This window comes from Chroicocephalus ridibundus, chromosome 29, assembly GCF_963924245.1.
Source record: "Chroicocephalus ridibundus chromosome 29, bChrRid1.1, whole genome shotgun sequence".
Classification (NCBI taxonomy): domain Eukaryota; kingdom Metazoa; phylum Chordata; class Aves; order Charadriiformes; family Laridae; genus Chroicocephalus; species Chroicocephalus ridibundus.
This window is the reverse complement of record NC_086312.1, coordinates 675099-701946: the sequence shown is the minus strand read 5'-3', so window position 1 is coordinate 701946 and position 26848 is coordinate 675099. Positions and strand designations below refer to the sequence as shown.

At 68.3% G+C, this 26848-nt stretch overlaps 1 protein-coding gene across 1 annotated transcript; it reads left to right on the top strand.

Moving 5' to 3' along the window:
• The first annotated feature begins 849 nt into the window (after positions 1 to 849).
• COL5A3 (collagen type V alpha 3 chain) lies at positions 850 to 26848 on the top strand. The gene is made up of 67 exons (XM_063318902.1): positions 850 to 979; positions 4413 to 4580; positions 7031 to 7244; positions 7337 to 7499; positions 8475 to 8597; positions 8773 to 8919; positions 10074 to 10178; positions 10287 to 10439; positions 10593 to 10640; positions 10768 to 10809; positions 10884 to 10946; positions 11142 to 11216; positions 11363 to 11446; positions 11539 to 11595; positions 11731 to 11784; positions 11865 to 11918; positions 12062 to 12115; positions 12262 to 12315; positions 12389 to 12442; positions 12527 to 12571; positions 12778 to 12831; positions 12992 to 13036; positions 13281 to 13334; positions 13426 to 13470; positions 13593 to 13646; positions 13770 to 13814; positions 13931 to 13984; positions 14087 to 14131; positions 14389 to 14442; positions 14657 to 14764; positions 14840 to 14893; positions 14981 to 15034; positions 15311 to 15355; positions 15877 to 15930; positions 16086 to 16130; positions 16307 to 16360; positions 16545 to 16598; positions 16676 to 16729; positions 16826 to 16933; positions 17095 to 17184; positions 17262 to 17315; positions 20003 to 20110; positions 20222 to 20329; positions 20700 to 20753; positions 20886 to 20939; positions 21109 to 21216; positions 21409 to 21462; positions 21627 to 21680; positions 21791 to 21844; positions 21945 to 21998; positions 22179 to 22286; positions 22437 to 22490; positions 22769 to 22822; positions 23014 to 23067; positions 23175 to 23228; positions 23378 to 23485; positions 23640 to 23693; positions 23780 to 23833; positions 23938 to 24045; positions 24156 to 24209; positions 24433 to 24468; positions 24595 to 24648; positions 24818 to 25061; positions 25204 to 25316; positions 25523 to 25591; positions 25763 to 25999; positions 26106 to 26848. The coding sequence occupies exons 1-67, from the start codon at positions 901 to 903 to the stop codon at positions 26250 to 26252; spliced, it is 5310 nt and encodes a 1769-aa protein (XP_063174972.1). The 5' UTR covers positions 850 to 900; the 3' UTR covers positions 26253 to 26848.

The following is a 26848-nucleotide window of genomic DNA, read 5'->3' as shown; positions in this document are numbered from 1 at the left end:
GTTGGGGGGCTGTGCACCCCTAAGCCCGCCGCCTTTGCTGTGGGGCTGGGAGCAGGTTGGGGGGCTGTGCACCCCTAAACCCGCCGCCTTTGCTGTGGGGCTGGGAGCAGGTTGGGGGGCTGTGCACCCCTAAACCCGCCGCCTTTGCTGTGGGGCTGGGAGCAGGTTGGGGGGCTGTGCACCCCTAAAGCTCGAGGCAGAGCTGGGAGCAGGTTGGGGGGCTGTGCACCCCTAAACCCGCCGCCTTTGCTGTGGGGCTGGGAGTGGGGCAGGGGCTGTGCACCCCTAAACCCGCCGCCTTTGCTGTGGGGCTGGGAGCAGGTTGGGGGGCTCTGCACCCCTAAACCCACCGCCTTTGCTGTGGGGCTGGGAGTGGGGCAGGGGCTGTGCACCCCTAAGCCCGCCGCCTTTGCTGTGGGGCTGGGAGCAGGTTGGGGGGCTCTGCACCCCTAAACCCACTGCCTTTGCTGTGGGGCTGGGAGCAGGTTGGGGGGCTCTGCACCCCTAAACCTGCCGCCTTTGCTGTGGGGCTGGGAGTGGGGCAGGGGCTGTGCACCCCTAAACCCGCCGCCTTTGCTGTGGGTCTGGGAGCAGGTTGGGGGGCTCTGCACCCCTAAACCCCTCCGGGGGCCTGGGGGCTGCCGCCGGTCCCCTCCACCGTTGGGGGGCGGTGGGAACTCGCAGCCGGGACACCCCCCCCGCCCCCCCCCCGCCGCCTCCCCGTTGTCGGTCCCGGAGCCCGCCCGTGGGCCGGGCCCGGCGGGAGGCGGGGGCTACCGGGGGCCGGTCCTCGCGTCCCCTCCCGTCCCCTTCCCTCCCCTCCCGTCCCCTCCCCGCAGCCCCGCCGAGCCTGGAGCGGGGCAGGGCGGGCTACGAACCGCGGGCTGCGGGCTACCGGGCATGGAGAGTCGCCCGCTCCCCGCCGCCCTCCTCGCCGCCCTCCTCGCCGTGCTGCAGGGGCTGCCCCCGGCCAGGGCAGGTAACGCGCACCGGGGGGGTGTAAAAGGCGGGTGGGGGGACACACACGACACCCCACGCCCACCCGTGTCCCCGCTCGCCCCCCACCCCCGGCTCGTCGGGGAGGTGTGGGGCGGGGGGGGTGGGCACCGTCGGGGTGAGCCCCGTGGACCCGCCGTGGAGACGGGGGGGACGCGGGAGTCCCCCGTCCCCCACCCCGGGAGTCGTCGTCCCCCCCCCCTCCCCGGGGGCGCCCCGCCGCCTTCAGCACCACGGACAGGGCCCGGGGGGGGGGGGGGCCACGGTGTCCCCTGGGGGGGGGGCGGTGTCGGGACACCCCTGGGGGGGACACGCCGGGATGGGGCTCTGGGGGTCCCCCGTGGGGCGGCGCAGCCGGTGACGGGGACCCCCCCAGCCCGGGGCGTGGGTGCTCCCCGTGGGTCCCTTGGGGGGGGGGGGGGGTCCCCTGTGTCCCTTCGTGAGGGGGGGGCTCCCTCTGCCGTGGGGGTGCTCCTTGTGGGACAGGGGTGCTCCCTCCGGGGCAGGGGTTCCCCCCCCCGGCTCCCCGAGCCCCCCACACCCCCGTGTCCCCCCCCGGCTCCCCGAGACCACCATGCCCCTGTGTCCCCCCCAGCTCCCCGAGCCCCCCACATCACCCACATCCCTGTGTCCCCCCCAGCTCCCCAAGCCCCCCCCACCCCTGTGTCCCACCCCATCTCCCCGAGCCCACCATGCCCCTGTGTCCCCCCCAGCTCCCCGAGCCCCCCACACCACCCACATCCCTGTGTCCCCCCCAGCTCCCCAAGCCCCCCCCCACCCCTGTGTCCCCCCCCACCTCCCCGAGCCCCCCCACGCCACCCACATCTCCACGTCCCCCCCGGCTCCCTGAGCCCCCCACAACCCCGTGTCCCCCCCGGCTCCCCGAGTCCCCCCCACCCCTGGGTCCCCCCCAGCTCCCCGAGCCCCCCACACCGCCCACATCCCTGTGTCCCCCCCCCCAGCTTCCTGAGCCCCCCACACCCCCGTGTCCCCCCCAGTTCCCCGAGCCTGCCACACTGCTCTGTCCCCCCCCAGCTTCATGACCCCCCCACACCCCCCTGTCCCTCTGTCCCCCTCCGGCTCCCCACGCCACCCACACCCCCGTGTCCCCCCTCCGACACCCCCACGCCGCCCACACCCGGGTCTGGCGTCCGGAGGGGGCTTGGCCGATACAGCCCCTCCAAGGCCACCCACCAACCCTGTACCCGGGGGGGGGGGGACGGGGGGGGGGGCTGGGGTTCCCAGCCCCGAGGGGGGGTCCCCCGGCCGGGTGACGGCTCTCCCCCGGGAGCAGCGGCAGGAAATCGGCCCCATGTGCCGGGGTCAGGAGGGCCTGAGAGACGGCTGGGGTCAGCCCGTTCCCAGCCCTGCCGTGCCCCCCCCCGCCTCATACTTGGGGTGTCCCAGCCAGGCTGGGGGGGGGGGGGGGGGGGTTGGGAGGGGGGGACACACTACTTTGTGGAGCCCCAGAAGGAATTATCCCTCCCCTCCCGCCCCCAACCTCCTTGAATCCCCCTTCTTGGCCTGTCCGGACAAGCTTCTCCGGCAGAAAGGGTGGGTGCTGCCCCGGGGTGGGGGGCCCCCGGTGGGTGCTCTCTGATGTGGCTGCAGCCGTGGCCCCCAGCCCGCTCCCACCTCCCCCCCCCTTCCCCCCCCCCCGGCCATTGCACACCTGGATTAACCCTCCACGCGCCCGCCGCAGCCCGGCATGGGGCTCCGGCTGCCTCCGGAGAGAGAGCGGCTCCCCCCGACCCTCTCCCCGGCCCCCTGCAGAGGGAGAGTGGCCCCCCCGACCCTCTCCTGGACCCCTACGGAGAGGAGAAGGCCCCCCCCCGACCCTCTCCCTGGACCCCTCTCTCCCCGGACCCCTACAGAGAGAGGGTGGCCCCCCCCGACCCTTTCCCTGGACCCCTCTCTCCCCGGACCCCTACGGAGAGAGGGTGCCCCCCCCCGACCCTCTCCCTGGACCCCTCTCTCCCCGGACCCCTACGGAGAGAGGGTGCCCCCCCCGACCCTCTCCCTAGACCCCTCTCTCCCCGGACCCCTACGGAGAGAGGGTGCCCCCCCCGACCCTCTCCCTGGACCCCTCTCTCCCCGGACCCCTACAGAGAGAGGGTGCCCCCCCCGACCCTCTCCCTGGACCCCTCTCTCCCCGGACCCCTACAGAGAGAGGGTGCCCCCCCCGACCCTCTCCCTGGACCCCTCTCTCCCTGGACCCCTACAGAGAGAGGGTGCCCCCCCCGACCCTCTCCCTGGACCCCTCTCTCCCCGGACCCCTACAGAGAGAGGGTGCCCCCCCCGACCCTCTCCCTGGACCCCTCTCTCCCCGGACCCCTACAGAGAGAGGGTGCCCCCCCCGACCCTCTCCCTGGACCCCTCTCTCCCCGGACCCCTATGGAGAGAGGGTGCCCCCCCCGACCCTCTCCCCGGACCCCTACGGAGAGGAGAAGGCCCCCCCTGACCCTCTATCCAGACCCCTCTCTCCCTGGACCCCTACAGAGAGAGGGTGGCCCCCCCCGACCCTCTATCCAGACCCCTCTCTCCCCGGACCCCTACAGAGAGAGGGTGACCCCCCCCAACCCTCTCCCCGGATCCCTACAGAGAGAGGGAGCCCCCCCCCGACCCTCTCCCTGGACCCCTCTCTCCCCGGACCCCTACAGAGAGAGAGTGACTCCCCCCAACCCTCTCCCCGGACCCCTACAGAGAGAGGGTGTCCCCCCCCGACCCTCTCCCCGGACCCCTACGGAGAGGAGAAGGCCCCCCCTGACCCTCTATCCAGACCCCTCTCTCCCTGGACCCCTACAGAGAGAGGGTGACCCCCCCCCCAACCCTCTCCCCGGATCCCTACAGAGAGAGGGAGCCCCCCCCCGACCCTCTCCCTGGACCCCTATGGAGAGAGGGTGGCCCCCCCCGAGAGAGGGTGGTCCCCCCACCTTCTGGCCGGACCCCTACGGAGAGGAGAAGGCCCCCCCAACCCTCTCCCCGCACCCCTCTCTCCCTTGATTCCTACGGAAAAAGGGTGGCCCCCCTGGAGAGATGGTGGCCCCCCCACCCTCTCCCCGGATCCCCAGTTGGCTGCAGCCGGGTTGCTCTTAGGGGTGCCGGGGGTGGGGGGGGGGGTGTCTCCCATGGGTGCCGGAGCCCTCCCACCCCACCGTGGGGTAAAAAGCGGGGCCGGGGGCGGAGGAATGCGGTGAAGGAATCTGGCGGCCGCGGGACCGGACCTTGGGCCCACACAGCTGCCTGGCACCGGGCCGGCCCGGCTTGGCAGGAGGCAGGCAGGGGGATGGGGATACGGCCGCGATTCCCGGCTGGAAGCACAGAAAGCAGCTGGAGACGGAAGGAGTTGGGCGCGGGGGGGCTGGGGTGGGGTGTCTCTGGTGGGTCCCCCTGAAATGTCCCCTCTCCTCCCGCAGGGGTGCCCGTGGACGTGCTGCGGACGCTGGGCATGCAAGATGGCCGGGACGGCGTCTCCGTCACTGCCGGGATCTGCCCGCAGCGCCCGGGGACCGAAGCCCCCGATTTGGCTTTTCGCCTGGACAATGGCACCCAGCTCAGCGCTCCCACCCGGCAGCTCTTCCCCGGTACGGCACCGAGCGTCCGCGCAGCCACCAAACTCCTGGCGGGGCCAAACCAGCCCCTTTCGGGGTGCAGAGCCACCTCTCGGGGCGCGGAGATCCCGGGTCCTCTGGAGGGATCCAAGGAGGGATCCAAGGAGGGATCCCAATGTCCAGAATGACCCAAGGAGAGATCCCAGGTCTCCGGGAGGGATGCAGGGCCTCCAGGAGGGATCCAAAGAGAGATTCCAGGCCTCTGGAGGGATCCAAGGAGAGACCCAAGGAGAGATCCTGGGTCTCCAGGAGGGATCCCAGGCCTCCAGGAGGGATCCAAAGAGAGATTCCAGGCCTCTGGAGGGATCCAAGGAAAGATCCTGGGTCTCCAGGAGGGATCCCGGGTCTCCAGGAGGGATCCATAGAGAGATTCCAGGCCTCTGGAGGGATCCAAGGAGAGACCCAAGGAGAGATCCCAGGCCTCTGGAGGGATACAAGGAGGGATCCCAGTGTCCAGAGGGATCCAAGGAGAGATCCTGGTGTCCAAAGGGATCCCAGGCCTCCAGGAGGGATCCTCAAGGAGAGATCCTGGATCTCCAGGAGGGATCCGAGGAGAGATCCTGGGCCTCCAGGAGGGATCTCGGGCCTCCGGGAGGGATCCCAGGCCTGCAGAGGGATCCAAGGAGGGATCCCAGTGTCCAGAAGGATCCAACCAGTGGTGTCCCCCAGGGGTCCATACTGGGACCAGCAGCGCTTAACGTAGTCACCAACCGCCTGGACGAGGGGACAGAGCGTACGCTCAGCGAGTTCGCTGATGATACCGAAATGGGGGGCGGAGGGGGTGACACCCCAGAGGGCCGTGCCACCACCCAGCGGGACCTGGACAGGCTGGAGAGCTGGGCAGGGAAGGACCTCGTGAGGTTCAGCAAGGACAAGCGGAGGGTCCTGGGGAGGAAGAACGTCTTGGCAGATGGGAACCGTATGGCAGAGAGAGGAACAGGAACCTGGGCAGGGAGGAACCTTCTGGAATTCAAGAGGGGCAAGCGCAGGGTGCTGCCCCCGGGGAGGAATAACCCCCCGCAGCAGGACAGGTTGGGGGTGACCTGCTGGAGAGCAGCTCGGTGGGGAGAGACCTGGGAGTGCTGGGGGCCGACGGGACGGCCATGAGGCAGCGATGGGCCCTGGTGGCCAAGAAGGCCAGTGGCATCGTGGGGGGCATGAAGAAGAGCGTGGCCGGCAGGTGGAGGGAGGTCATCCTCCCCCTCTGCTCTGCCCTGGGGAGGCCGCAGCTGGAGTTGTGGGTCCAGTTCTGGGCTCCCCGGGTCAAGAGGGACAGGGAGCTGCTGGAGAGGGGACAGCAAAGGGCTACCGAGATGCTGAGGGGACGGGAACGTCTCTCTGCTGAAGAAAGGCCGAGGGATTTGGGGCTTTTTGTCTGGAAAAAAGACGGCTGAGGGGGGATCTTAAAGGGTGGGTGTGAGGAGGATGGGGCCAGGCTCTTCTCAGTGGTGCCCGGGGACAGGACAAGGGGTAACGGGCACAAACGTGAGCATGGGAAGTTCCACCTAAACAGGAGGAGGAACTTCTTGACTCTGCGGGTGGCAGAGCCCTGGCACAGGCTGCCCAGAGAGGTGGGGGAGTCTCCGTCTGTGGAGCCATCCCAAACCCGCCCGGACGCGTTCCTGTGCCGCCTGCTCTGGGTGAGCCTGCTCTGGAGGGGGTTGGAGGAGATGATCTCCAGAGGGCCCTTCCAACCCCTACCATCCCGTGATTCTGTGAATGTCAGGCACCAGTACAGGGTAGGGGGGGACCTGCTGGAAAGCAGCTCTGAAGAAAAGGACCTGGGGGTCTTGGCAGACAGTAAATTATCCGTGAGCGACGTGCCCTTGTGGCCAAGGCGGCCAACGGAATTCCGGGCTGCGGAGGGAAGAGCGTGGCCGGCAGGTGGAGGGAGGTCGTTCTCCCCCACTGGTGAGGCCACCGCTGGAATACTGGGTCCAGTTCTGGGCTCCCCAGTTCAAGAGGGAGAGGGAACGGCTGGAGAGGGTCCAGCGGAGGGCAACGAAGATGGTGGAGGGGTTGGAGCGTCTCCCGTGTGAGGAAAGGCCAAGAGAGCTGGGACTCTTCAGCCTGGAGAAGAGAAGGCCGAGGGGAGACCTTCTGAATGTCAACGAGGATCGAAAGGATGGGTTGAAGGAGGATGGAGCCGGGCTCTTTTCGGCAATTCCTAGTGATGGGATGAGGAGTAACGGGTACAAGCCGGAACGTGGGAAGTTCTGATCAGATATGAGGAAAAACTTCTTTCGGGTGAGGGTGACGGAGCGCTGGAACGGGCTGCCCAGGGGGGTTGTGGAGTCCCTTTCTCCAGAGACTTTCAAGACCCGCCTGGATGCAGTCCTGAGTAACGTGCTCTAGGAGTCGGACTAGATGGTCTCTAGAGGTCCCTTCCAACTCGGAAATTCCGTGATTCCTCCTCGCTGCAGATGGCTCCTTCCCCGAGGACTTCTCCATCCTGGCCACGGTGCGTGCCCGGCGCGGGATCCAAGCTTTTCTCCTCTCCATCTACGACGAGCGAGGCGTCCAGCAGCTGGGCGTGGAGCTGGGACTCTCCCCCGTCTTCCTCTACGAGGACCAAGAGGGACAGCCACCCCCCGAGCAGTACCCCGTCTTCCGCAAGGTCAACCTGGCCGATGGCAGGTGGGTGCCGAGGGGTGGGGGACACACCACCTCCCCCCCGCCCAGGGAGTCTCTCCGGTCCCTCTGGCTGCCACCGAGTCCCCTCTCCGCAGGTGGCACCGCGTGGCGTTGGCCGTGGAGGGCACCAACGTCTCCTTGTGGGTGGATTGTCACCTCCTCGCCACGCTGCCGCTGGAGCGGGGACCTCGGCCCCTCGTTAGCACCCAGGGGGTGACGATTTTCGGGGCCCGCCTCCTGGACGAGGAGGTGTTCCAGGTGGGTCCCTCCCCCCCAAATCCTTGTGGCCCCCCCCGTTGTCCCGCAGCACCTTTACCCTGGGCTGGGGAAGGGGGGGACCCGGTTGCCGTGGTTGGTAGGGGCACTGGGGGCTGCTCTCTGTCCCCATGGTGTGTCCCTGTCCCCATGGTGTGTCCCTGTCCCTATGGAGTGTCCCTGTCCCCATTGGGTGTCCCTGTCCCCATGGAGTGTCCCTGTCCCCATGGTGTGTCCCTGTCCCTATGGGGTGTCCCTGTCCCCATGCAGTGTCCCTGTCCCTATAGGGTGTCCCTGTCCCCATGGGGTGTCCCTCTCCCTATAGGGTGTCCCTGTCCCCATGGGGTGTCCCTGTCCCCTTGGAGTGTCCCTGTCCCCACGGAGTGTTCCTCTCCCTATAGGGTGTCCCTGTCCCCATGGGGTGTCCCTCTCCCTATGGGGTGTCCCTGTCCCCATGGGGTGTCCCTGTCCCCTTGGAGTGTCCCTGTCCCCACGGAGTGTCCCTGTCCCTATGGAGTGTTCCTCTCCCTATAGGGTGTCCCTGTCCCCATGGTGTGTCCTTATCCCTATGGAGTGTCCCTGTCCCCATGTGGTGTCCCTCTCCCTATGGGGTGTCCCTGTCCCTATGGGGTGACCTCCCTACATTCCTGCCTGCTCTAAATGTCAGGGGCCACGGGCAAAGAGGCGGCATTGAGGCAGCGAGGCTGTGTGTCGTCCCCCCCCCCCCATTTTGTCCCCAGCAGGAAGACAAGGGTCTCTTTGTCCCCTTGCCCCCCCCCGCACCCTCCACCCAGCCGAGGGGGTGTCTGCGCTGGCTGCCCCGAGCCGCCCACGGGACAGGGACGGGGCTGGCCACCAGCGCCGGCTCTTGCACCCGTGTTCGGGGTGTATGTGGGCACCCGACCGGCCCCGGGGTGCGGATATGGGGTGGGGCAGAAACCCCTTTTCCTCCTGCTCCCCCCTTCTCCTCTGCCACAGGGTGACGTCCAACAGCTGCTGATGGTGGCCGACCCCGAAGCCGCCCGCTCCTACTGCCAGCTCTACATGCCAGACTGCGACCAGCCCCTGCTCTACCCCCTCCTGGCCCCCTTCCCAGAGGATGTAAGCACCCAAACTGGGACGGGGAAAGGCTGGGGGACACCCTCGGGACCCCCCCCCTACCCTGCCGGGCAGCCCGGAGAGATGCTGCCAGGCTTGGTGTCACCGCGGGGGGAGCTGCCGGGGCTCCTGACACCCCCATTTCTCTCCCCGCTGGTGTCTCCGCCGCCCCTCGCAGAGCGGCCCGGAGCCCACAGCTGCCCCACGGAGGAAGGGGAAGAAGGGAAAGGGGAAAGGCAAACGCAAGGGCAAGGGCAAGAAGAGGAGGAACAAGGAGCTGCTGGAGCAACACGAGGCCTCCGTCCCCTCCGTCGTGGCCAGCCAGGTAGAGAGCGTGACTTAACCCACCTCTGCGGCTGCTTAACCCCAACCCCAGTTAACCCAGTTGCGCTAACGGTGCGCCTGGCCGTGGTGTGCCTGCTTCGCAGCTCGCCCGTGCCGTGCCGTGCCGTGGCTCGGCTCCTCGCGCTGACACGGGACGGTTGTCACCCAAATCTGGCTTAAAAGCAGAGCGGCTCCGGGGTGCGCCTGGCCTGAGGTGGACCCCGATGCGTGGTGGTGCCCGCACCGTGCCGCTCGTGCCGGGCCACGCCGCGGCCTCTTGCATCCAAAGCGACTCCCAGCCTCATCTTTGCAAAATCGGGGGCAAAACGGGCCGGCTCCGGCCACTCTGGCTGCTGTGGAGCCGAACCTTTGGGTCTGTTGGACGTGCCTGCAGGGTTCTAGCCAAAACGGCTCCTCCCCGAGATTTGGGGGAGCTCGAGCGGCCGGCGCATCCCCACGAGGACGCCGATCCTGTTGGCACTTGAGGCAGAGCCATCCCCACGGCTCCTGGCCTTGCGGAGCGTGTCCCGGGAGCTGGTGGGGATCCCCTGGGTGGGGGAGGCAGCCCCCACCCTCCAACCCCCCGCCACGGCCTCCGCCTTCGCCCCCTTTGGCTCTGGAAATGGGTCACGGCTGCAGCTGGGAACTGGGAACGGCAGTGCTGGCCAAGGGCGGCCCCGGGGACGGTGGCCCCTCCTGCCGATGAGTCAGCCTTGGCCGATCCGGGCCGGGAGAGAGCCGGCAAAGGGTGGCTCTGCTCCAGTTGCTGCTTGGAGCCGTACGGGCCCCGGCGTGGAGGGGGAAAACGGCCGCCCCCGCGACTGGGAGCAGCAGCCGCCGAACCTTGGCTCGCCTTCCCCCTCTGCCCCAGCGTCGCTGCCAGCCGGCGGTCCCCGAGGAGCGGGAGTCCCGCTGCCTTGTCCCAAAAGGCTCTGGCGTCCCAAAACCAGGCTTTAGTGGGGTGGGGATGACCCAAATCCGACCGTGTCCCGTCCTCGTCCGTCGTCGTCGTCGTCGTCCCCCCTCCCCTCCAAAAGCAGGGAGGGCATCCCCTGGCCCGGCCGGCCTGCGGGACCCCAGGAGGGTCGTGGGCCAGCACCTCCCTCTGCCGCAGCGCTCCCTTCCTCACCCCGCGCCCTTTCCGCATCGCCCAAGGCCAGCGCCCCGACACCCTCCGCGCAGGAGAGCTCCCCGACGCCCGTCCCCTCCAGCCTGGCCACCACCGTGAGCGTCACCCTCAACGGCACCGACCCCCTGGAGGTAGCACCGGGGCTGGGGGCAGGCGGAGCGGGGTTGGGGGTGGTGGTGGTGGTGGTGGTGGGGGGAGTTGTCCCCCGCTTTGCGCCTTAACGTTTCCCTGTCCCTTAGGACGCTGGTGAGGAGCTTGTGCTTGAACTTGAGGAGGACGGAGCTGCCAGCACGGAGGTGCCGGGCTACGAGGACTACTACGACGAGGACCCTGCGAGCCAGGAGCGGTTCGGCCCCGCTGAGCGAGAGGAGACGGTGATCCAGGCTCCCCAGGTAACGCTGGGGACAAGGACCGAGCCCCCTCCCGCCCCTCAGCTATGGCCGACCGAGCTGGGGCCACAGTTCGAGGTCCAGGGGCCACCTAGGCCATTTGGACCCCCTTCACCCCGGCTCTTGGCTATTTCTCTTCACCCTGGTGTTTTTCAGGAGCCCAACTTGAAGGGGGAGAAGGGCGAGCCAGCCATTGTGGAGCCGGTGAGTGGGGCACGGCCCCCACCCCCACCCCCCTACCCCGGGGACGTGTGGCCCCCAGCCCTTCGCGGCACCCCGAGGGCCACCCGTCTGAGACGGTTGGCAGGACGGGGCTCGTTCTTTTCTTTAGGGTCGGCGATTCGAGGGGCCGCCGGGACCCCCGGGCCCTGCGGTGAGGAGCGAGGGGCTGCGGTGGGGAGGGTTCGGAGATGACAAAGCGTTAACCTGCCTCTGTCTTCTCCGCAGGGGGAAACAGGTCCCCTGGGACCACCGGGGCTCCCAGGGCTTCCCGGGGACCCCGGAGATCAGGTACGGAGCAGACGGGGAGGGCTGGGAGGGGGCCGGAGCTGCCCCACGGCGGGGCTGGGGGCCGCAGGCGTCCCGGCGGGTCCTGCCGCTGCATGCCGGCGTACTTGCGGGGTGATGGAGCTGCAAGCCCTGACCTGACAGCCTGGCTCCTGCCGGCGCGATGACGGCTTATCCCTTCTTTTTTCCCTCCGTCAGGGTCCCGCGGGACGACCGGGGCTGCCGGGAGCTGACGGGATCCGTGGCCCGGCGGGGACCATGATCATGTTGCCGGTAAGTTCTGGGACAGGCCGGGATCCTCGGGGACCCTCCCTCCTGCTCTTCGCGGAGCTCTCTAGGTGACGCAGAGCTGGCCGTCCCCAGGGCTGGGGGGGCCAGTGACTCCCCCCAGCGTCCCTCACCTTCCTCCTTCCCCCCAGTTCCAGTTCGGCGGAGACTCCCTCAAGGGTCCCACCGTCTCTTTCCAAGAAGCCCAAGCCCAAGCGATCCTGCAGCAGGCGAAGGTAAGGACCCCCGCCACCAGCACCCCCATCCCAGCCTCCCTGCTCCCCCTCACCCCGCTCCCCCTCACCCCTCTCCTCCCTTCTCTCCCCAGCTTGCCATGAAGGGTCCTCCAGGTCCCATGGGGCTGACCGGCCGCCCGGGACCACTGGTGAGTACAGCCAGCCTGGGGGTTGCTGCGAGGTGCCCACCCCACTAAAATACACCTTGTCGGGCGCATCTCCGCCATCGAGCAAACCCTCGTGGCGGTGGCGGCGATGATCTCCACGCCCCCTTGTTTTTGTAGGGTCTACCTGGACACCCAGGCCTGAAAGGAGACGCGGGGGACGTGGGGCCACGCGTGAGTCTTGCTGGGTTGGGTTGTGCGAGGTTACGTGCAAGGCAAACCCGGCCCTGACGTCTTCCCCTCTTCTCCATCAGGGTCCCCGGGGAATGCAGGGACCTCCGGGGCCGCCGGGGAAGCTGGGCAGGCGGGTAAGTGCCGGGGGTTCGGGTTTTGCCTCCCCCAAAATGTCCTGGTGTGTTGTCACACGCCGAGGTGCCCCTTTCCCATCCCTGTCCCGAGGGGCTCCGAGCCTCGGGCTCCTTCCCACCCCCCGCCTCGACTTGTCTCGCAGGGTCGTGCTGGAGCGGACGGTGCCAGGGGTCTGCCGGGGGAAACCGGACCCAAGGTGTCGTGCGGGGGGGTGGTAGCGGTGCTGCCGGGGGGCTGCTGGGAGCAGGGTCGGGGGTGGGGGGGGAAGACAGGACCCCCGGGTCCTGACGCGGCGGTGGGGTGACGTGGGGGCTCAGCCTGACGCTTGTCCTACCCCTGCAGGGTGAAAGGGGCTTCGACGGGCTGCCGGGGCTGCCGGGCGAGAAGGGCCACAGGGTAAGTGGGACCGCGCCGTGTCCCCTCCTGCCACCCCCCTCCCCATGCCGCCTCACCCTCTTCTCCTCTGCAGGGTGACGTGGGGAAGCCAGGACCAGCGGGCCCCCCCGGGGAGAAAGGCGCCAAGGTGAGGAGGCTGGGGAGGGCTGGGGAAGGATCAGGCCCTGCTGGTGTTGGAGGGACGTGCTCAGCTCCGCTCTGTCCCCTCCAGGGCTCGGACGGTCTCCCGGGACCTCGGGGGCAGCCAGGGGAACCCGTAAGTACCTGCTGCCGACACCGGGAGCCTGGCCCGGCTTCTCCCCCAGCCCCAGGAGCAGGGTGGGGGGCAAGTTTGCCCACCATCTTCCTCTCTGTGGCTTTTTGGAGGAGAGATTTGGGCACTGGACCCCCACCCCCACCCCAGGGAATATGGGGTGCTGGGGTCAACGCTGCCATCTGAGTCCCCTCTGTCCTTGGCCTTAGGGTACGCGAGGTCTGATCGGCTCACGGGGCTCCCCCGGCCCCCCCGGCCCACCGGTATGAGACACCGCTCCTGTCTGTCCGTCCATCCGTCTGTCCCCACCTTGGGACACCAGGACTTTTCTCTGTCACCCGTCAGCCTGGGCACGGCATCGTCCTTGGCGCGGGGTCACCTTGGGGCGCGGCGTCGCCCTGACCCTCCCTCCTTCCTCCGCAGGGTGCCAGCGGCATCGACGGAGCACCGGGGCCCAAAGGCAACGTGGTAGGTGTCAGTGGGGGCCCCCCTGCCCCCCGGGAGCACCCATCCCAAATTAGCCAGCGAGAGCCTGGGATGCTCCAGGGAGGGGGATTCCCTGGGCTGGGGCGAGAGCTGCCCCGTGCTCTCATGGGGCGCGTGGGGCAGGAGGGTGCAGGGGGGTGCCGGCGAGGGCGGGGGTGGCACATCCTGGGGTGCCAGGAGATTTTTTGCTGCACTAATGGACTTTCTCTGCCCGCCCCCCCTCCAGGGAATCCAGGGGGAGCCGGGACCCCCGGGACAGCAAGGGAACCCCGGTCCGCAGGTACGTGGAGGCGATGGGGGCGTCCCCACGGGGCTGGGGGCTGGGGTGCTCCCTCGGTCCCTTCCCAGCACCCTGATCTGGTCTCTCGCAGGGTCTGCCCGGCCCCCAGGGTCCCGTCGGGCTGCCAGGGGAGAAGGTGAGTCAGGCCCCAGCGTTGTTTGGGGGTGTCCAGCGCTTCCGCGGCTCTGAGCGGGTGCTGGGGAGCCGCAGGGGTGACCCCAGTCCCTCTGCGTCCCCACACGTCCTCCTCTCGCCCAGGGCCCGCCGGGAAAGCCGGGAATACAAGGGGTGGCTGGGGCCGACGGGCCCCCGGTGAGTACTGGTGGGGGGCACTGGCGGGGGGCTGTGGGGTCACTCCGGTCCCTGGCAGAGCGGGGACCCCCAGGGCGGTGTCACTGTCCCAGCTCAGGGCTCACCTTTTGCGTGTCCCCGCAGGGTCACCCCGGCCGAGAAGGGCCAGCCGGAGAGAAGGGCCTCCAGGTAAGGGGGTGACCCCCCCCCCAGCCCCCAGCCCCGTCATGCCCTGGGTGGGGGAAAAGGATCCACTTTCCGAGGGGGTTTTGTCCCATTTTTGCTGACTCTCTCTTTGTCCCCAGGGCCCCGTGGGTGCCCCTGGTCCCGTCGGCTATCCCGGACCCCGGGGGGTGAAGGTAAGCACGGCCTCCCCCTCCGCTGAGGCGCGATGTCGAGGGGGGGTCAGGCGGCGTCCCCCAGGTTGGGGGTTCCCCTCCAACCCCTCTGTGTCTCCGCAGGGAGCTTTTGGCGTGCGGGGCCTGAAAGGCAGCAAAGGGGAGAAGGTAAGAGATGCGGGGAGGAGGGGGCAGCAGGGGACGGGGGCCCTTGTCCCATGGTATCTGTGGGTCCCTGGTGTTGGGGGGCACTAGTCCTTGCCTTGAGATAGCTGCGGGTGGGGGGACGCCTGGGTTGCGGCTGGGGGGCGACCCTCTGTGGTGGGATTCGGGGCTCAGCCCCGCGCCGTGATCCCACCTGGGGCTTGTACCAGAGCTAACGCGGTCTCACCCCGCCCCCCCCCAAAAATGTGCCTCTTGTTCAGGGAGAAGACGGATTCCCCGGCTTTAAGGGGGACATGGGCCCCAAGGGCGACAGGGTAAGTGGGGTGCCCCTCGTCAGGGCTGGGTGGGGTGGGGGGGCTGCAGGTGCCACAAAACCCCGGGAGGTTTTTGCCGGCCGGCTGCGGGACGGCGGGGGGATGGAACCGGGGAGGGGACACGGCTCTGTTGGTGGGGACAGCTGGGGACCCCAGGGAGCAGCCCCCGTCCCCCCGGCAGCGTGCTCCCCGCGCCTCCGCGTTACCGTTCCAGGGTGACCAGGGCTCGCTGGGCCCCCGCGGCGAGGACGGCCCCGAGGGGCTGAAGGGGCAGACGGGTCCCATGGGGGAACCGGGTGCTCCTGGCCCCGCCGGCGAGAAGGTGAGGGGAGCCCCATGTCCCTGCGTCCCCGCGTCCCTCGTAGCCCGTGGCTCAGCTCCGCTCTCTCCCTTGCAGGGCAAGCTTGGAGTGCCGGGTCTCCCGGGCTATCCCGGGCGCCAGGGCCCCAAGGTGAGCGTGGGGCAGCCTTTGGGGTGTCCCCGGGACCCCAAAGTGCCTTGTCAGCCCTGGATTATCACTTATCCTCTCTCTCCATAGGGCTCCACTGGCTTCCAGGGTCCCATGGGGCTGGCGGGAGAGAAAGGCAAGAGGGTGAGTCAGCCCTGTCCCGCTGTGTCACCCTGTCCCATCCCTCCAAATCGTTCCCTGTCCCCCACATCCTGCTCTGTCACCCCCTCGGCGAGCCGGAGAGGGGCTGGGCTGAGCTCAGAGGCGGGGAAGGGACCCAGCCCCGTGGTCCTCTCCGTTCCCTCCCGCAAACGCCCTTGGGCACGCTCTGTCCCCTCGGGGGGGCACGTGAGGGGACCGTGGGTGAGTGGGGGGCTGCCCCACGCGCTGCTCTCCCCACCATCTCCCTTTTCCCCGCAGGGCAAGGCCGGCCAGGCTGGGCAGCCGGGACAGCGAGGGCCCCCGGTGAGTAACCTCAGCCCCGGCCCCGAGCTGAGGGTGACAGGAATCACCCGGTGACAACCGGCGACCGCCGCGGGGCCGGCTGTATCCCACCGTGACCATCCCGGGGTCCAGCTGCATCCCACCACAACCCTTCCCGGGTGGATTGTATCCCACGGCAACCATCCTAGGGCTGGCTGTAACCCGTGGCAACAGAGCTTGGGGTCTGCTGTATCCCACGACAACACGCTCCGCAGCCTCCTGGTATCCCGTGGCAATTAGACTGGAGCTGGTCATTTCCCACAGCCACGAGATCCCAAACTTCCGCCTGCGTCCCATGGGAACCACCCTGGGGCCAGCCATGTCCCTCCCGGCTCCCTGCCCCACTGCCATCCCCGACCTCCAGCTCCCCACCCCGCTCCCAGCCCCACTCCCTGCTCTGTCCCCCCAATTTCCAGCCCCATCTCCCCTTTCCTTACCCCGTTCCCAGCCCCGCTCCCTGCCCCACGCCTTCTCACCCCACTCTTTGCCTCCCGCCTGCGCAGGGACTCCCAGGGGAGCGAGGTCTGCCCGGTCCCACGGGGAAACCCGGCCCCAAGGTAGGTGGGAGCCTGGCCACGGGGTCCCCCACGGCCCCATCTCCCCGCTGCGCTCAGGGCCCCTTGGCCGCGGGTGCTGGCAGTGGGTCGGATGTGGGGCAGGGGGGAGGGTGAGGGTCTTCGCTGTCATCCTCAGCCTGTTTCTGTCTCCCCAGGGAGATCCTGGCCATGACGGGGCCCCTGGTGCGGTGGGAGAGAAGGTGAGCGGGGAGGGGTTGTTGCACGGAAGAGGGGTGTCCTCCTTGAAAGGCACCCCCAGGAAGGGACCGAGCGTGGGGAAAACGGGGTGCTGGGCATGGGGAGCGGGTCTGGGTGCTGTGGGTCCATGGGGAAAGCCCCTCTGCTGCTGACCCTGGGTTTTCTCTCCCTCCCGCAGGGTCCCCAAGGTCCACAGGGACCCAACGGCTTCCCGGGCACAAAAGGTCCCCCCGTAAGTGGCGATTTTTGTGCGTGGTCCTGCCTGTGCTCGGGACGATGTGGGGGGCAGAGTGGGGCTGGCATGTCCTCCTTCTCCCCCTTCTCCCTCTGCACCCCGTGGGGTGCAGGCAGCGGAGGGGGGGAGCCTGGCTACGCAGCCCGTATCCCCCCACCCCATTACCTCTGCTCCTGCCCAGGGTCCCGCCGGGAAGGACGGCTTGCCAGGACACCCGGGACAACGTGGGGAGCCGGTGGGTCCCCTGCCACCCTTACCGGGGGGGGTGGGATGCCTGGCAATACCCAGCATTAACCTCTCTCTCCTCTGCAGGGGTTTCATGGCAAAACCGGCCCCCCCGGCCCCACAGGGGTGGTGGGACCCCAGGTGAGTGCCGGGGATGGAGGCGGGAGGTGTTTGCCTTGAAACGAGCCCGATGAGATGGAGGGACCCCCAGAAGCTCACCCTGCTCTCTCCCCACAGGGTAAATCAGGCGAGACAGGGCCTGTGGGAGAGAGGGGGCACCCAGGCCCACCCGGCCCCCCCGGGGAACAAGGCCTTCCTGGAGCTGCTGGCCGAGAAGGAGCCAAGGTAGGAGCCACGCCGGGGGTCCAACCGCTCACCTGGACCCCCACAAGCCAGAGCCAAGCGGGGCTGGGTCCCCTCTGAGCCCTGCAGGACACGGCGGGGGGGCTTTTCCCGGTTTGGTGGGGACGGAGCAAAGCTCTCTGGTACTTCTCTCCGCCTTGCAGGGTGACCCTGGCCCTGCTGGCATCCCCGGTAAGAGCGGCCCCCCAGGCATCCACGGTTTTCCCGGCACACGGGGAGCACCCGGAGAGACGGTCAGTGCTTGGACACAGCCCGTTACGGTCCTGGGAGAGGAGAGTCCCTTCTCACCGTCTTCCCTGCCCTCCTACAGGGTCCACCCGGCTTGAAAGGTGGGGAAGGTCCCCCCGGTCCCCCTGGACCCACGGTGAGTACAAAACGTGGTGACTGGATGGCTTCTTCAAGTATATCGGAGGCAAAAGGAAAACTAGAGAAGTTGTGGGCCCGCTGTTGAATGAGGCAGGAGCCATGGGGACGGAGGATGCGGAGAAGGCGGAGTTACGGAATGCCGCCTTTGCTTCGGTCTTTACTGCTCGGCCCAGCCCTCAGGAGTCCCAGACTTTGGAGAAAGTAACAGGGAAAGAGCAAGACGTCCCCTTGGTTGAGGAGGATCAAGTGAGAGATCAATTAGGTCAATTAGGTCAATTAGACATCCACAAGTCCATGGGACCCGATGGGATGCACCCGAGAGGGCTGAGGGAGCTGGCGGAAGTCATTGGCGGGTCGCTCTCCATCATCTTTGAAAGGTGCTGGAGAACAGGCGAGGTGCCGGAGGGCTGGAGGAAAGCCAACGTCCCTCCAGTCTTCCAAAAGGGCAAGAAGGAGGATCTGGGGAACTACAGGCCAGTCAGCCTCACCGCCATCCCTGGAAAGGTGATGGAACAGGCGTCGTCTCAAGGCAGGTGGAGGAAAAGAAAGCTGTCGGAAGTACCCAGCATGGATTCACCAAGGGGAAATCATGTCTGACTAATCTGAGAGCCTTCTCTGGTGGCATGGCCGGATGGAGAGATGAGGGGAGGGCGGTGGGTGTTGTCTGCCTTGACTTCAGCGAGGCGTTGGACACGCTCTCCCCCGGCATCCTCCTAGGGAAGCTTTAGGGAAGCTTGGGGCAGTGCGGCTGGAGAGCTGCCCGGCGGAAAAGGACCTGGGGGTTCCCATTGACGAGCGGCCGAACACGAGCCAGCAGCGTGCCCAGGTGGCCAAGAAAGCCAACGGCATCCTGGCTCGTATCAGCACTAGCGTGACCAGCAGGAGGAGGGAGGTGATCGTCCCCCCGCCCCGTGCTCAGCACTGGGGAGGCCACCCCTGGAGGAGCGTGTCCAGTTCTGGGCACCCCGATACCAGAGAGATCTCGAGGCGCCGGAGCGAGGGCAGAGGGGGGCAACGAAGGGGGTGAAGGGCCTGGAGAATAAACGTGGTGAGGAGCGATTGAGGGAGCTGGGAGTGTTTAGTCCGAGGAAGAGGAGGCTGAGGGGAGACCTCATCGCTCTCCACAACCACTTGGGAGGACGCTGCAGAGCGGTTGGGGCTGGTCTCTTCTCACGGGTAATTGGCGCTAGAACAAGAGGGAACGGCTTCGAGCTGCAGCCGGGGAGGTTTAGGCTGGGCACGAGGAAAAAATTCTTCCCAGAAGGAGCGGTCGGACGCCGGAGTAGGCTGCCCGGGGAGGTGGTGGAGTCGCCGTCCCTGAAGGTGTTTGAGAGTGGTTTAGGTGTGGGGGGGGATGTGGTGTGGGGGGGAGCTCTGTAGAGTGGGGCTGATGGTTGGACCCGATGGTCCCGAGGGTCTTTTCCCACCCGAAGGATTCTGTGATTCTCTGATTAGGAAGTGTGGGGTGGATGAACGGACAGCGGGGGGGAGGGAAAACTGGTTGAAAGGCCCTCAGAGGGTGGGGATTAGGGGCACAGAGTCGAGTTGGGGGTCGGTGCGAGTGGTGTTCCCCAGGGGTCAGTGCTGGGCCCAGTCCTCTTCAATGTCGTCATCAAGGGCCTGGATGAAGGGACAGAGCGTCCCCTGGGCAGGTTTAGAGGTGACACAAAGCTGGGGGGGTGGCCGACACCCCGGAAGGCCGTGCCGCCATCCAGAGAGACCTGGCCAGGCTGGAGAGTTGGGCAAAGAGGAACCTTCTGGAATTCAAGAGGGGCAAGCGCAGGGTGCTGCCCCCGGGGAGGAATAACCCCCCGCAGCAGGACAGGTTGGGGGTGACCTGCTGGAGAGCAGCTCGGTGGGGAGAGACCTGGGAGTGCTGGGGGCCGACGGGACGGCCATGAGGCAGCCATGGGCCCTGGTGGCCAAGAAGGCCAGTGGCATCGTGGGGGGCATGAAGAAGAGCGTGGCCGGCAGGTGGAGGGAGGTCATCCTCCCCCTCTGCTCTGCCCTGGGGAGGCCGCAGCTGGAGTTGTGGGTCCAGTTCTGGGCTCCCCGGGTCAAGAGGGACAGGGAACTGCTGGAGAGGGGACAGCAAAGGGCTACCGAGATGCTGAGGGGACGGGAACGTCTCTCTGCTGAAGAAAGGCCGAGGGATTTGGGGCTTTTTGTCTGGAAAAAAGACGGCTGAGGGGGGATCTTAAAGGGTGGGTGTCAGGAGGATGGGGCCAGGCTCTTCTCAGTGGTGCCCGGGGACAGGACAAGGGGTAACGGGCACAAACGTGAGCATGGGAAGTTCCACCTAAACAGGAGGAGGAACTTCTTGACTCTGCGGGTGGCAGAGCCCTGGCACAGGCTGCCCAGAGAGGTGGGGGAGTCTCCGTCTGTGGAGCCATCCCAAACCCGCCCGGACGCGTTCCTGTGCCGCCTGCTCTGGGTGAGCCTGCTCTGGAGGGGGTTGGAGGAGATGATCTCCAGAAGGCCCTTCCAACCCTACCGTTCCGTGATTCCATGTTTCTGTGACATTTGAGGGGTTCTCTGGAGTTTTGGGGTGTCCCCTGGTAATGCATATACTCCTGCCACCTGCTCGAAATCTTTGATGTTGATGAAGAGAAAAGGTTTCTTTGGAGAGGAGGAAGACTGCTGGGGCCTTCTTCCCTCCACCCCACCTCTCTCTTTTCTCCCCAGGGTTCCCCCGGAGAGCGAGGTCCCACGGGAGCTGCTGGAGGCATTGGATTACCGGGCCGGGGGGGTGCACAGGGTCCCCCCGGTCCCATCGGCGAGAAGGGCTCCCCGGTAGGTGCGAGAGGTTGTGTGGGGTGAGGCGGGAGGTGTGGGGCAGCGCTGGGACAAGCCGTGTCTCCCATGGGTCCCGGCCAACCCTGCTCTCACCCTCCCTGCCCGCAGGGTGAGCGAGGTCCCATGGGTCCGGCTGGGCATGACGGGATCCAGGGCCCCGTGGGGCTGCCGGGCCCAGGCGGACCCCCCGGCCCCGCCGGAGAAGATGGGGACAAGGTAAGTCAAGGGGACACAAGTCAGGAGCTTCAGCAATGGCTCCTTGTCATTTCACCACCGACAGCACAGGGAATGTTCCCCGGGATGGACGCTGGGGACAAGTCCCCTCGTAGAGGGCACATCCCGGGGCTGAGGGACCTCCGGAATGGGGCACGTTTCCCCTATGGCTTCCTGGGAGCGGGGATTCCCCGGGCGGCAGCGGGCTCTCGGTCCTGGCAGGTTTCCTTGGCACTGCTTCCCAAGTGGTGGCAGGTTTTCCCGGTGCCGGGATTTCCTTGGCCGGGGCTTCCCAGCCGTGGCAGCTTTCCCTGGCCGCCGGCGTTCCCTCCTCGCCGGCCGCCGGCTTCTCACCCTCTTCCCTTTGCCACAGGGCGAGATGGGGCTTCCCGGGCAGAAGGGCAGCAAAGGCGACAAGGGCGAGGCGGTGAGTGCCGGGGATGGGGGGCTTGACTCTGCCCCGGGGAGAGGGTTTTCCGAAGGGTGGGAGATGGGAGCCGCGAGGTGGGAGACCATTTGGGACCTACCCTCACCCTTCGTGGGTGCTCCTGTCCCCCAGGGTCCCCCGGGACCGACAGGAATCCAGGGACCCATCGGGCACCCCGGCCCCGCGGTGAGTAGGTGCCGAGCACCTTCCCCCACCCCCCCGGCCCTGCCAACCCCGGTTTATTCCCTCGACTGCCCCCCACCTTCTCCTTTCGCCTCCCTTCCCTGCCCTCCCACCCCACACATTGGGGGCTCTGTGGGGCAGGCGGCGCTGAGCCCGACCTTTCCCTTGACAGGGAGCGGACGGGGAGCCGGGGCGCCGCGGGCAGCAGGGGATGTTTGGGCAGAAAGGAGATGAGGGATCGCGGGGTCACCTTGGCCTCAGCGGCCCCCCCGGCCTGCAGGTAAGGAGCGGAGAGGGGTGGGCTTGGGTCTGATGGGACAGGGGGGGACAAGGGACAGGGTGGGGGCCAAGGGACGTGTGGCTTTGGGCTCTGCACAGCCCACCCGGGGCCAAGGCACCCTCTGCTTTGCCCCAGGGGGCTTCCAGCCCCCTCCCTTGTCCCCCCCCCACGCCAACCTGTGCTTCCCCTCAGGGCATGCCGGGCCCACCGGGCGAGAAGGGCGAGAACGGAGACGTCGGCCCCATGGTAAGGAAACCCCTCCGCGCACCCACCGCTCCCCCTCCACCTCCTTCTGCCCCGGCTCCCCCTTCCCACCTCTCCCAATCCCCCGGGATCCTCACGGCTCAGCCCCCCTCTGCAGCCTGACCCCCACTCTGCAGCCTGACCCCCCCGCTCTGTGCCCCCCACAGGGTCCCCCCGGCGCGCCAGGACCCCGTGGGCCGCAGGGACCCAGCGGTGCCGAGGTGAGTACGAGCCTGTTGGGGGGGGGGGGGGGGCTCGGCGAGGGCTTCTGGGTGCAGGGGCTGCCCCCAGTGTGGGTCGTGTCCCCCCCGCCCCATCCTCTTGCCTTTAGGGCCCCCAGGGAATGCCGGGTGGCGTGGGACAGCCGGGTGCCGTGGGAGAAAAGGTAAGCCCCGCGTTTTGGGGTGGGGGGGACGACGATGTGGGTCTCAGGCCGGGCACCCAGCACCCGGCAGCGTCTGCCCCGTTGTTTTTCTCTCACCCAGGGGGAACCGGGCGAAGCGGGAGATCCCGGACCCCCCGGGGAACCCGGACCCCCCGTAAGTATCGCAGAGGGCGCCGGGGTGTCTTTTAGGGGCAAGAGAAGGAAAGTGGGGGCCGGATCCTGCTCTCGCTGGCCACGGGAAGCACCAGGCAGAGCTCCTGGGGAACGTTTTACCGCCCCTTCCCGGCTCTAACATGACCCCCCCCCTCCCCACGCACCCCCCGTCCCTCCGCAGGGGGTGAAAGGAGATGTGGGGGAGAAGGGAGACGCGGGGCAGTCGGGAGCAGCTGGACCCCCTGGCAAGAAGGGCCCACCCGGAGAAGATGGAGCCAAAGGCAACCTGGTAAGTGGCACAGAGAGGTGGGGGGTACTGCCCTGAGCCCCCCTGTCCCCCCCCCCCCCCGATATCCCTGTTCCTGCCTCTGCTTTCCCAGCACGCAGAAGGTCTGGGGCTCCCTCCCAGTCCCCCGCTCGTCTCCCCTTCTCTCTGCAGGGTCCCATCGGCTTTCCCGGTGATCCCGGCCCCCCCGGAGACCCCGGCGTGCCGGTGAGTAGCCCCCACTCACCCCTTAGAGAAGCCGCGGAGCAGAATCAGCCCCACTCCTGGGGCTTCCCCAGGGCTGGAGCCAGCCCCCACGTCCCCTGCAGCGCTCCGGTGTCACCCGCTGCCGTCACCCCGCGGCAGTGATGGGGTTGGGAGGTGCCAGGACACCCGGATTCTCTCCCTGCTTTGTCTTGTCGGTGCTTCCCGGTGTCCCGACAGCCGGGGGGGGTGGGATATGGGGGGTTCATTTAGGTGAGCGCTCATCCTCCCCTGTGTCACAGGGTCTGGACGGAGCTGCTGGAGAGAAGGGTGACAGCGGGGACCCCGGTCTGCCGGTGAGTGGGGCAGCTGGGGGCGTCACGGCTGCAAAAAAGGGGGGTGGCATTCCCAGTGGGACCCTCCTGGGCTGGGGGGCTGAGCCGTGCCGCTTCCTGGGACTCTTCCGCGTCTCTTCCCCTCCGTGCTGCCCCCGGTCCCGGCTCTGGGACTCTCCCCTCAGCCCAAATTCCCACCGGCTTCGTTTCAGGGTCCGCCAGGCGCATCGGGGGAGCCGGGTCCCCCGGGTCCCCCCGGACGGAGGGTGAGTAAGGGAAGGGTGAGGATGAGACGGGGAGGGACAACGTGGGGTGAAGCGGGACTGCGAGCGGGTCACCACGCCGCTCCCGGTGTCTCTGTCCCCTCATCCAGGGGCCCGCGGGACCGATGGGGCGCGAGGGCCGTCAGGGCGAGAAGGGTGCCAAGGTGAGTGGTGGCGGGTACCCCCCAGTGCTCCCCAAACCCACCCCCCTCCAGGAGCCTCCACCATCCTGGGGCAGGATCAGACCCCCCCCCAGGTGGTGCTGGGTCCCCAGGGGTGCCAGCCTCAGCTCTCTCTGTCCTCCTGTCCCCAGGGACAGCCCGGCACCGAGGGGCCACCCGGGAAAACGGGCCCCGTGGGGGCACAGGGGCCACCGGGACGGCCGGGCTCCGAAGGACTGCGCGGGATACCCGGCCCTGCCGTGAGTCGGGGGCTACGGGGAGGACTTGTGGGGCTCCAAAGCCCTGGCCAGCTGCAGCTGGGGGATGTCCCCTCAGGCACGATGGCTGCGGCTTGTCGGGGGGGGTGTCACAGCTTGGGGGGGGGGTTCCTCTCCCACACTGAGTCTCTTCCAGGGGGAACAAGGCTTGCTGGGGGCTCCGGGACAAGCGGGACCACCCGGTCCCCTGGTAAGTCAGGGGGAACGAGTCCTGGGCACCCACGATCCGAGCTGGGCACGGTTCGGGGTGCGTGACACCCCGGTGGCCTCTTGCAGGGTCCCGTGGGTTTGCCTGGCCTCAAGGGAGACCCCGGCCACAAGGGAGATAAGGTGAGACGAGGTGACGGTCGCGCGGGAGCTGGGGTCCCTCGCCTTGTCCCCAAACCACCCTCGTGGTGGGGAAGGGGCTGCCTGACGCTGCCCTTCGTCCCCAGGGCCACGCTGGACTGATTGGGCTCATTGGACCCCCAGGAGAGATGGGCGAGAAAGGAGACCAGGGGCTCCCGGGCATCCAGGGCCCCCCGGGACCCAAAGGAGACCCTGTGAGTATTCGGGGTCTCCCCTGAGCTGAGGGGTTGGGGGAACGTCGGGGGGAGACAAGGTACGGGGGGGACCCCCTCGAGCACGGGGTCGATGCTCTCTCTACCCACAGGGTCTGGCTGGACCCACCGGCCCCACTGGGCCCCCCGGCCCCCCCGGGCTCTCGGTGAGTATCTGCCTGCGCTGCGTGGGTTCACCGAGGGGCTCCTGCCTGCCCTTAATTCCCCCCGCAGACCCCCGGGGGGGGCTTCGTCCCCAGGAGGGTGAGGGACAGGGAGGGGGGAAGCCAGAGTCCCGGGGTTGGGGGGGGCGGGGGGGCTTGGGGGCAGCTGCCATGGGATCATCGCGTGCCTGGCCAGTGCCCCTCTCCTCTCTTCTCTTCCCCACAGGGACCCTTGGGCCAGAAGGGCTCCAAAGGCTCACCGGTGAGTGCCGGGGAGGGCTGGGGACCCGGGGGGGGAGCGGAGTGGGGGGGGCAGCTCCTAATGTGTTGCTGGGGGGAGAACCCGGGGCCCATCTGCCCCACGGCGCTGAGTCCTCTTCTTTTGCAGGGTGCTCTGGGTCCTCGAGGTGACACGGGTCCCCCCGGTCCCCCAGGACCACCGGTGAGTAAGGGCCGCTCTGGGCAGACACCACGTCGTGTCTGTCCCCTCCCGGGTGGCCCCGGACCCCCCTCATCCTGCCGCCTGACCCCCACATCTGCTGTCCCCCCCCCGACATCTGCTGTCCCCCCCGCATCTGCTGCCGTCACCCCTTCATCCCTCTCTGTCCCAGGGCCGCCCGGCTGAGCTGCTCGAGCCGTTGCCCTCCAGCCGGAGCAGGAGGCACCGCCGGGCAACCGAAGGGGCTCTGGGGGAGCAGGGCCCCCCCCCGGATTACGAGGGGCTGGAGGAGGTGTACGCGTCGCTCAGCTCCCTGCGCACCGAGGTGGAGCAGCTGAGACGGCCCCTGGGCACCCCCGAGAGCCCCGCGCGGGTCTGCAGGGAGCTGCAGCTCTGCCACCCGCACCTGCGGGACGGTGAGGTTTTGGGGTGGGGGGGTGGGAGCCGAGGGGACACCAAAACCCCCCTCCGAAGGGAGGAAGCCGGGGGGGGAACGGACTTTACATCACGCCCTGGCCCATCCATCCCACTGTCCGGCCTTCCCGCTCTCCTTCCCAGGTGAATACTGGATTGATCCCAACCAGGGCTGCTCCCGTGACGCCTTTCGGGTTTTCTGTAACTTCACAGCCGGCGGCGAGACCTGTCTTTTCCCCGAGAAGAAATTTGAGGCCGTGAGTTCCAGTCGGGGGCAGAGAGGATCCGGGTGGCCGAAAACATCCCTCACCCAGTCCTCCCAGCGCTGGGAAACTGGGAGGAGCACCGTGGCGGGGCGGGGGGGTGGTGGTGGTAGTTGTTTGGGGCTGGCTTTTCCCCGTGGCTCTTGTGGAGCCAAGGGTTGGAGGAGCTTCACCCCCGCCACCGTCTCTGTCACCCCCAGGTGCGACTGGCCGCCTGGAACAGGGAGAAGCCGGGGACGTGGTACAGCACCTTCAAAAGGGGCAAGAAGGTAGGAGCTCCTCGTGCTCCGGGTGCTCCGGGTGCCCCTGGGGTGGGTGGGGGGGTGGGAAGGCGGACCCCCTGCGTGGCGTCACCCCCGTCGCCGGGCAGGCGGGTGTTTGTGTCTCAGCCCCTGTCCTTTTGTCCCGTGTGTCGTCCACCCCCCCCCCAACCCCCGCAGTTTTCCTACGTGGATGCGGACGGGAACGCCGTGCCCGTCACCCAACTCACCTTCCTGCGTCTCCTGAGCGCCAGCGCCCGCCAGAATTTCACCCTCCATTGCCAAAACGCCGTCGCCTGGTACGATACCGGCGCCGGCACCTTCGCCCGCGCCCTGCGCTTCCGCGGGGCCAACGAGGAGGAGCTGGGACACAACCACCCGGCCGCCCCGGTCCGTGCCCTCCGCGACGGCTGCCAGGTGAGTGTCCCCAAACCGCGAGGACCCCGCGGTTCCGTCCCCAGCGCTCGCCCCCCGCGCCGTGTCACTGGCCACCCCCTAGGCCACGCTTGCCGCCTTCCCGCAGGGACGCCGTGGCCAGGAGCGGACGGTGCTGGAGGTGACCTCGTCCCGCCTCGAGCGGCTGCCCCTGACGGATGTGGCTGTCCTTGATTTTGGGGACACCAACCAGAAATTCGGCTTCGAGCTGGGACCCGTCTGCTTCACGGGCTGAGCGCGGCCCCGGACAGCTTGGGGGCAGGGGGGGGGTCTCCTCTCCCTCCGCCGCCCCCCGCCCGTGGCGCCAGGGACAGTGACCCAGGGCTCGCTCTGGCATTCTCAGGACTCGGAGCCACCGCGGTGCCATCGCCTCCTCCCCCCACGGCCCCCCCTTATTTATACTTCGGCTCCCTGGGGTGGGGGTTGGGGGGGGGGGGGAAGCTGGGACAAGGCGTCCCAGACTGTAGGGAGGGGGTTCGAGCTGCCCCCGCCCCCCCCGTGGTGCTACAACGCTCCCCGAGAGCCCCCTTAGTGAAGCACTGGACGTGCCCTCGGCACGGTGACACCCCCAGCCCCATCCCGCTGCCTGCGGGGACCGGATCCAGCCCCCTCCCCGGCCACCACCGAGCCGGTGTCCCCGTGCCACGACCCATGGGGACTCGGTGGTGGGGGGGGGGGTGTTAAACCTCCTCCGTCGCCCCCCCTTAATGCTGGCGGGTGGCGGCGGAAGCCCCCCTGCCCCTTTGGGGGGGAGATCGTCCCCGCTGGGGGGGTGTCCCTCGGCGGCAGAGGGGACGTGGGGACGCTGGGCCCCGCTGCCGTTGCCGTTAC